The 9373-nt window shown below is 33.3% G+C and overlaps 1 protein-coding gene across 1 annotated transcript; it reads left to right on the top strand.

Annotated features, from left to right (window-relative positions):
- The first annotated feature begins 2393 nt into the window (after nucleotides 1-2393).
- Nucleotides 2394-6035, top strand: LOC110417982 (ACT domain-containing protein ACR4-like). Its single transcript, XM_089785753.1, has 7 exons — nucleotides 2394-2732; nucleotides 2951-2996; nucleotides 3087-3201; nucleotides 3292-3359; nucleotides 4059-4658; nucleotides 4865-4969; nucleotides 5062-6035. The coding sequence occupies exons 1-7, from the start codon at nucleotides 2659-2661 to the stop codon at nucleotides 5404-5406; spliced, it is 1353 nt and encodes a 450-aa protein (XP_089641879.1). The 5' UTR covers nucleotides 2394-2658; the 3' UTR covers nucleotides 5407-6035.
- The last annotated feature ends 3338 nt before the right edge of the window (nucleotides 6036-9373 follow it).

The following is a 9373-nucleotide window of genomic DNA, read 5'->3' as shown; positions in this document are numbered from 1 at the left end:
TCAAGCTTATAACTATGTAAGAATAAATGTATGGGAGTTAAATCATTTCAAGCAGCTGTCAAGGATTACTCAAATAATGTTCCAGCAAATTTGATCACTTTGTCATAATCAAAACTATAATAATTTTAAAGCTAACATATAATTACCATTATATATACTTTAAATATAAACATTTTTCTTTCTATTTTGTATTTTACAAAAATTATGACTTAGAAAATTATTAGTTATAATTTATATACCTTTGTTTATGTAAACTTATAATAATATATATACCTAAAAAGAGACTGTGACATTAAAATAGTTTTATAACTTATTTTTTTAATTTCATGTAATTAAGACAAACTTATGTAGTTAATTAAATTAATTCATTGTAAATAACTCCAGAGCTTATTTTAGCTATGGCAAGTAGCAAAAAAATTGCATCTTCTTTTTGAAAAGTTAAATTAATTCTCTAAAGTATGATTATTGATCAATTTGTAATGTCTTTTAACGTACGTAATTTATATATTATGTTAATTTATAAAGAATAAAATTACTATTATATATATACTTTTAATATAAATATATTTATTTTTTAATTATGTTAATTTATTAATTATAAATATATACTTTGGTTTATATAAACTTATAATATATATACCTAAAGAGAGTTGTGAGATTAGAATATAATTATTGTTTGCTTGCTTTTACAGATTTAAATTAAATAATGATCGTTGTAAACTTGTAATTTGATTGTTTATTTGTTTTTATAAATTTAATTATTAGTAAATTGTAAGGAATATCGATGTGAATTGTGAAATATAATTTAATTGTATATGGATACAAGTTCATATTCGAGTTCGGGTAATTTGGTACTTATAAAGAGTTAAATAAAATTTTTTTACATAATTGAGTTTTTAAATGGATTCGAACTAATATCGGGTAATGGGTATATATTAAGGTTCAGATTAAGATTGTAAATTTAAAAAATATCTAAATAGTTATAGGGTTTGAGTACCTAAAACTTAATAGAGTTTGGGTTTGGATACCTTAAAATTTGAGGGTACTCTAACCCTTGACATCTCTATTTAAACAGTCATCAACTTCTTGAAATAATTAATCTTGAATTGACTCTAATGTTAAACTCGAATTATTCAAATTCAAAATGAACCAAACTTGAATTGACCCAAATGCAAAGTGACTTGAACACAAAAATTACTTGACTTTCTTTTCACTTGAAAATGACTCGAACCAAAATTGATCCGTCCAATGGACACATCTAACTACGAGTTAAAAATTGAGCGGTTGCATAAAATAGAAGTCGAAATATGCTGATTTATGATTTATCTCAAGACTCAAATCAATTTATTTTTCCTATTAAATTACATCAATTGTGTATCACAGGTTATGCCTCTGAACTGATTCAGAACTGCAAAAACTAACTATAATTTTATCAGTTGAGGAAAAATGAGGAAAAGGGAAATGAAATAGTTGCTTGGACTTATCTCTGTCGTTCTATATTACCATAAACACATGATTTCTCCACTCTGAGTGGGTATGATAGGGATATCCATAGTCCACAATATAAAAACGAGAGTTAAATGGGAGAAATGAGTGGGTGAAGCAAAGTGAAAGTAATGGAGAATACTTTCCAAGACATCCCACGAGAAAAATTAAGGATATTTGGACTGAAACATTTCTTTATGTATGGTATATTAATAGTAAGAACATGCGTATGTAGAAATCAGTAAATGGTAGAGAGAAAAGAAGGGGAAGAGTGAATGGGTGATTGATTCTGTTGTGCAAGTAGGCAAGCAAAATCCAACATGAAGATAGCAGATGTTTTGTAAAGACTGGAAATAGAGAGACAACAGGATGCACTTGCCAGCTTATCGGCATCCTACTAAGTGAGGCGTGGAGGCATCCTCACCCCTCCCTAGGATCCCTACTAGATTGCAATTTTCACTTTGTGACAGAAGATGTGAAGCGGTGATTCTTCTAACCCCCCAAAGCACAACAAAATCATGCTAGATTTCAGATGATACTTGAGCAAAAAGATAGCCAACAGGTTTTAACCAGGGCCAAAGGGCTAGGGCCGGGGCCGGGGCGTCTTTCTTTTTATTTTCTAGTAACAAAATAGCCTCGAACACCAAACGTAGCAACATTGAGCCGCCTTGCCAAAGAACAGCCACAGCAGAGCAAAAACGCAATGAGGGGGCCAACACCAAATGTTAGGAAGAGAGCAACGTGGGGCCCTTTGTGCCAGCGACAAGCCCGTATGACAGCCCCATGCACAGCCTTTTATTAATTTATTTAATATGAAATTATTAAACTAGGAGAGGTCAGAGGAGTAATTGACATAATCACACACACATAAATATAAATATATATATATATGTATATATATACACACACACAGGCCTCGCTTAGTTGTTATACTGTTATGTCCCTCCAAAACTCTTCGTCCTACTCAAGAGCCACTACCACCCAACAAACTCTTAACACACCCCACACAAGCCACAACCAAACTCAGAATTCAAAGGCTCTTCTTAACAAACTGGCGCAACTTTGAACAAGATAACACTACTGAACTCCCCCATTTCGATTCCTCTTTCATACTTTTATATAGCTTTTTTCTGGGTTTTTTTCTCTTTCTTCTTTCCCTTCTTTTTCTTGGTAATGGATTGTTGGTCTCCTTCTTTAACGGTGGAGGAAGAGTTTGAGAAGCTTGTGATTCGGATGAACCCTCCAAGGTCCTTCATTTCTTCTGATTTTTACTTTCTTTCTTTTTTAATGACTATTTGGGTCCGGGGGGTGGATTCTCTTTTATGGTAGTATTTTTCAAGTCTTTGTTTTTGTAATTAAAGTGGGTTCTTTTTGTTTATGTTTTCTTGAAAAATCACCATTTTTTATTAATATGAAATGGAATAGTTTCAAGAATTTTCGTTTGTTTTTGTTGTTGGCTTTGCAGGGTTACAGTTGATAATGCCACAAGCAGAAAAGCAACTTTAATTAAGGTAACAGACTGAATTATTAAGATTTTTTTTTTGTTTACAAGCAATTGTGAGGATTGTCTGATAAAGTTTGGTTTCGTGGAAACTTTGCAGGTTGATAGTGCTAATAAGAGAGGAAGTCTGCTAGAAGTGGTTCAGGTTTTGACTGATTTGGATCTTATTATTAGGCGAGCTTACATTTCTTCAGATGGGGAGTGGTTCATGGATGGTTAGCTCCTCGGTTGCATTGAACTTGTTTGATAAATTGTTTAATTGTATGGAATCTGATTGGGGTTTTCCTTCAAATGGTTCTTTGCAGTTTTTCACGTGACAGATCAGCATGGGAATAAGCTATCTGAAGTTGATGTGGCCGAAAGAATTCAGCAGGTACTTCTGCAAAACTAGTGGTGATCTTATTACTTGATTTATCTTAAAACAAATTCATGAAAGATGATTTTGCTGAAGATCCAATGTAAAGTGCTGTCTGAGACTGAGGTTCGGTTAGATTTATTTTTAACAGAAACCTAAGAGTTCACTCCACCAATCTTACTCGAATGGGAATCAAGCGTTCTGCTAGTTGCGAGAGCGGTAACACCACCATTGATTGCTAAAACTGTTTTATGTATTCTATCCCTGATTGCTTACTTTTTATGCTCCTCTCCTGCTTAAATTTTCAACCACAGAATTGGTCTTCATTTGTCTGCATTTAGACTGGATATTATCCTTATAAAAAGTCAACAAACCAAAAGGATGAGGCAAATTTTAGCAGGACAAATACTGTTAACGAGTCTTGTGTCAATGATCAAATGTCATGGAAGGAATAGTGCTAGTCAAATTGTAAATTGGAATATACAGCACAAGTATACATACTATGTACTTATCTGGTAGTATGTGTCAATCACTAAATACCGAGCCTTCTATCATAGTAGCCCTCCCACGTTATTTGCATCTACTAGTAGATACAACATTGTCAGACAAAGTAAAAGCAACGCTTTCTGTCTGTCTGTACTATGATGATTTAGCTACATGCTATGAGGAGTCATGTGAATTCCATATCATAATGATGATTAAATTGACATGTCGCAGCAACTGGGACCAAGAGCATACAGTTTCAGGTCCTTGACAAGATCTGTGGGCGTTCAAGCTGCCTCAAAACACACAACTATTGAATTGACTGGGAGAGACCGACCAGGCTTGCTCTCAGAGGTTTTTGCTGTTCTGGCTGACCTCAAATGTAATGTAGTAGCTGCTGAAGTGTGGACCCACAATTCAAGAATGGCATCAGTTGTTTACATCACTGATGAGGCTACCGGATCATCAATTGACAATCCTGAAAGATTAACGAAGATCAAACAGCTTCTCCTCTATGTTCTGAAAGGGGATAGAGATAAGATGAGTGCTAATACTGCTGTTTCTGTTGGCTCAACGCATACAGAAAGGAGGCTGCACCAGATGATGTATGCTGATCGTGACTATGACATGAATGATGCTGACAGTGGATCAACGAGTGAACGGAGCAAACCTCTAGTGATCGTGGAAAATTGTGCTGATAAGGGATACACTGTTGTGAACTTGAGGTGCCTTGATCGGCCTAAGCTACTCTTTGATACGGTTTGCACATTGACGGATATGCAATATGTGGTATACCATGCAACTGTAATAGCAGAAGGACCAGAGGCTTATCAGGTTGCCCTTGTTTCCTTCAAGCTGTAATTACAAATTTTTTTGGATCCATTAGTTTTATTTTAAATACAAGTTTAAAGTCACATGGATGATAATTGATTTATTGCATTACCTTCTTAAGTTTTTTGTTGTCATTGATTACAATTGATATCATTGATATTGATATCTTGCATCTAATTTATTGTTTGTTTAACTTTTTGGATTGATAGGAATACTACATCAGGCACATGGATGGTTGCCCTGTTAGTTCTGAAGCAGAGAGACAGAGGGTAATTAATTGTTTGGAGGCTGCTATTAAGAGGCGAGCTTCTGAGGTAAGGATATGGGGAAATTTAGATCACATTCTACCGGCTGATTCTTTTTGCTAGTTTTTTGTTTTGATGTTAATATGTTGTTTGTGATGCAGGGCATAAGACTGGAACTTTGTAGTGAAGACAGGGTAGGCCTTCTGTCTGATGTGACTCGCATATTTAGAGAAAATGGTCTCTCAGTCACTCGAGCAGAGGTTACGACGAGGGGTTCCCAAGCTGTCAATGCTTTTTATGTGACTGATGCATCGGGAAATCCGGTGAAAAGTGAAACAATTGAAGCAGTTCGGAAAGAGATTGGCCTTACTATACTTCACGTGAAGGATGATGCTTACTCAAAATCCCCGCCTCAAGAGAGTGGGGGATTCTCTTTGGGCACTTTGTTTAAATCTAGATCAGAGAAGTTCCTTTACAACCTGGGCCTCATAAAGTCATGTTCTTGAGCAGTTTCACCAGGTTATTCCCCTTGGTGTTTGTGAATGTTGATAAAGCTTGGCCAAACTGTAGATTTTGCGTCAGAAAATACATTTGAAGCTTTAGTCCAACCCTGTGTAGAGATCTTGATTCAGGTATTAGACTAGCCATTTCAGCTTGTAAAGTTATAAATGTATTTCGTTAGTTTCATTCAATGGTCTTGAAGAGTAATGCAAATACACGCATCACTCTTCTTGTGATGTAAAATCGTGAAAAATCTGTGTTATAGTTTGTCGATAAAAGAGCATTTCTAAAGGAAAAGTGCAATCATCTACAAATTCACAGTAGTTTATCATGGGAATGTGTTTGAAGTGAACTGGGATTAAGGCAGGCATGGCGCTGATGGCTTCCGAAGGGGCAACAAAACCATGATTCAATTGGTGAAAAGGAAACGCGATTGCTTCAATTGCAGCCAAAAGTGTGTTTTTTCAAAATGACCCCTTGTCTCAAACTGAGTTGTCTGTTTTTGGCTAAAAAAGTTTGTGTCGTGTGCAAATATGTTACGGTGTTATTATGGCACCTTCGGTATTCCGCTGGAGCATCTTGTTCGTTACGGTTTTGATGACATGACTAATAAATATAAGGTAAGATTCCTTCCATCCACGGATACGGTCAGAGTCTCCCTGCTTTCTTCCACAACAATGTGCTACTTTTATTTTCTATATACATACCCGCCGCCTTTTCTTTTTCCATTTCCGCCACACAAATTAGTGGGGGTAATTGTCATCTTTGAACAAATTATTAATCCTGCTTGAAAGTCTTCAATGGATTGTTGCTGCATTCGTGCAAGTGCCACCATACAGTGGTAACCCTAGTCCCTACCTAAAAGGCCAAACATGGATTTGGCGCAATTAACAAATCGTCCGTCACATTTTTTGTTTCCTGACAAGACGCTCCAACGGCATAATGCCTCTTCAATCAACCATAGCATTCTCTACCTCTTTTCTAGTTAATTATAAATTTTGTGCTGAGGCCGACACGTTTTGATCAGCTTCAATTTAGCCTCCCATGACCATCCACCATATTTTCAGTCTTCAAATGATTTACTTGATATCGCACGGAAGCATCCTCAAAGGTTTGTTAAGTACAAGTGTAAGAATGAAAAATTTTAAATTAATAGAAATAAAAAATATAAAGTGTTTAAAGTGATGTTTTTATTTAGTTAACAAAAAATTCCATCAAAAAGGGTTTTTATAATTTTGTTTAATTACCTACTTACAATAATCTGATAAAAATTATACATTTAGAGTCGTCTGGACATTTTTCTAGATATATGTCTTGCTTGAAGGGGATAAATTTTGAAAACGAAACCCTCCACCCTCTCCTCCCTTCCCTCACAAGTCCCTTGACCCTCCCATCTTTCTTGATTTCCACGTGTCTCCATTTATTTCCGCTTTCATCAGCACAGTCTGTTTCGGCCTTTATTGTCAGCATCTTTCACTTTTTCTCTGTTGTCACAATCCATCCAGGCCTGTACAAGGGCTTAAATGTAAAAGCCCAAGCAAGCCTTGCAATCATATGTAACCTGTACATGCTTTTATGAGGCATATTCAATCCATATACGAACGTATATTCTTCCTTCTATATTTTCATTTCCAAAAATATCCATATATTGCACAAGTGTGTGCTAAAGTTGCTCACAATGCTTGTGCTCTTAAGATAATGATATCAATTATTTAGTTAGATTATAATATCTTATAAAAGTTATACTATAATACTGTTAATTAGATAGAGTTAGAATATGAATAAGATTAGGTTTAGTTTTATATATATAACCTTAATAATTAAGTTTTATTAATACAGAATTTATATTCTCTTCTTCTTTTTTAATATAGAATCAGAGCTTCCTTACAAGCCACCTTGGTTGTTGGTCATCATTGTTTCATGTGCCCTGTGTCAATAGCTCTTGTCTCGCGCTTCAATTTGTTAACTTTAAAATTATTATAGTTTTTATGATGACAAAATGATCAAATTTACTTGAACATTATTTGAGTAATTCTTGACCAATTCTTGAAATAGTTTAAACTCTTATACATTTGTTCCTACATAGACACAAGATTGACTTTTGAAGTTATCGAACTAAATTTATAAGCTTGTATGACTTAGGTGTATGAGTGCTTATGATTCTCAATCATTAAAGTCTGATTTAAAGATTAAAGCAAAATTTAGATGCACTCATTAAGGGGGAGTTTTGAATATCTTGTTTAATGATGAAAAAGAAAAAAAAGAGAAGGAAGATTAAGTTAAATAGAGTTTGATAGGTCTTCATATTTAATTTATGTATGTGATGCTTAGTTATGGTTATGTTAAATATTATGTAAAAAAAAATAGATGCATTAACCAAGGGGGAACAACTTATATGCATAAAGATTTGAAGCTTTCATATTGAACATAGACATTACACTCTTGATCTAGGAGTGTTTTGTCATCATCAAAAATAAAAGAAAGAGAATGTTACCTCCATGTGCTTTTGATGATAACAAAACATTCCCATTCATTGGTGTCTAACTATATTATTTAAGTGTGTAAGAGAAAGCTTAAATTTATTAACACATTTGGCATTTGAAAGTAAGTCAAGATGCTTGTTCAATTGCAAGATGGGTTAATAGGTTAAACAAGTAAAGAAGAAAGATCTTTAATGAAGACAGATTAGTCTTAATGGATTACCACAAATCCTTAATCGATTAAAGCAATTATGGATGCTACACTAAGGATAAACAGAAAGGTATTAACTGGTTAACACAAGGTTTAATTAGTTAAGTAAGTATAGGATGTAAAACAAAAAGTTTTTAATTAGTTAAAGGAAAGGGGTTGATAGGTTAAAGATCAAAGTTAAAGTGTTAAGACGCACCAAAATTTCAAATTCAAAATATTGATGATTGTACAAGGCACCAAATCAAGAGATTTAAAGTTAAAGACTTCTTAATTGGTTGGAGCCAATTTTTATCAATTAAGGATGAATGGAGAGAAGCTTCAATTAGTTAAATGGAGCATTAATCGATCGAAAGGAGGTTAGCGAAAAACAGTGCTTGAAGGTGCTTGAAAACAAAAAGTTGTTAATCAGTTAAAGCTATTGTTAATTGGTTAATACAAAGAAACAATGTGTGAGACAGAGAATACTTAATCGACTAAGAAGTATGGTTAGTCAACTAAAAGCTCACCGTTAAAAATTTGAATTCAAGTATAAAACGACAAAATAACGGTCAGAAACGACTAGTGTTTGTCTTTAACGACCTGAAGTGATTTAGCAAAAGCCTATCTAATAGTAAAAAATGAGATAGAGAAGTTATCCAAAGTAATTTTGAGCTTAAAAGACTAAAAACTTTCTTTTTACACTTACATTTCACTTTCATCCTTAAAAAGGTGTTTGAGTTTAACTTTGTACATTTTAGATCAGTTAAGTGATCATTTGTACTTTATCTTTTCTTTATTTCTTATTTACATAAAGTGTGAGAGACACTTTAAAGGGTTAAAAATTTTCAACCAAATCGACTAAAAAACCAAACTAATTATATATATATATTAATATATATAATATTTTCTATATATTGTTTTTAAATTTTTATAAAATATATTATACATTTAATATTTTCAATTTCTAATTACTATTTACTATGTTACATTCCCCACTTTTCACTTCAGTTTTATTTTTTAACCACCGGTCCTTTACTCTTTCTTTTTTTCTCACGTAGTCACCATTACACTTACTCTTTCTTTAATTTTTTTAATTCTTTTTTTATGCATTTTAGAGATATCAAAGATTGGAATTATGGATTCCATTTTTGTTGTTAACGATTGATGAGTAAAGAGGTTAGAAATGCATTATTCACACTTCAATCGAGGTAATTTAAATTTTATGACTTTTTACATAATTTTTCATTTTTAATCTTCCTTTACTTTATTATTAAAAAACTTATACTAATTATATTTTTTATA

This window comes from Theobroma umbraticum, unplaced genomic scaffold, assembly GCF_002168275.2.
Source record: "Theobroma umbraticum cultivar Fairchild unplaced genomic scaffold, ASM216827v3 scaffold_30.0, whole genome shotgun sequence".
Classification (NCBI taxonomy): domain Eukaryota; kingdom Viridiplantae; phylum Streptophyta; class Magnoliopsida; order Malvales; family Malvaceae; genus Theobroma; species Theobroma umbraticum.
This window is presented reverse-complemented; position numbering and strand designations above follow the sequence as displayed.

Bases quoted from the DNA above. Each gene is read 5' to 3' on its own strand.
- LOC110417982 (XM_089785753.1), top strand. From the start codon at position 2,659: ATGGATTGTTGGTCTCCTTCTTTAACGGTGGAGGAAGAGTTTGAGAAG. The intron at 2,997-3,086 runs GTAACAGACTGA...GAAACTTTGCAG, and splicing joins GAAAAGCAACTTTAATTAAG to GTTGATAGTGCTAATAAGAG. The intron at 4,970-5,061 runs GTAAGGATATGG...TTTGTGATGCAG, and splicing joins TTAAGAGGCGAGCTTCTGAG to GGCATAAGACTGGAACTTTG.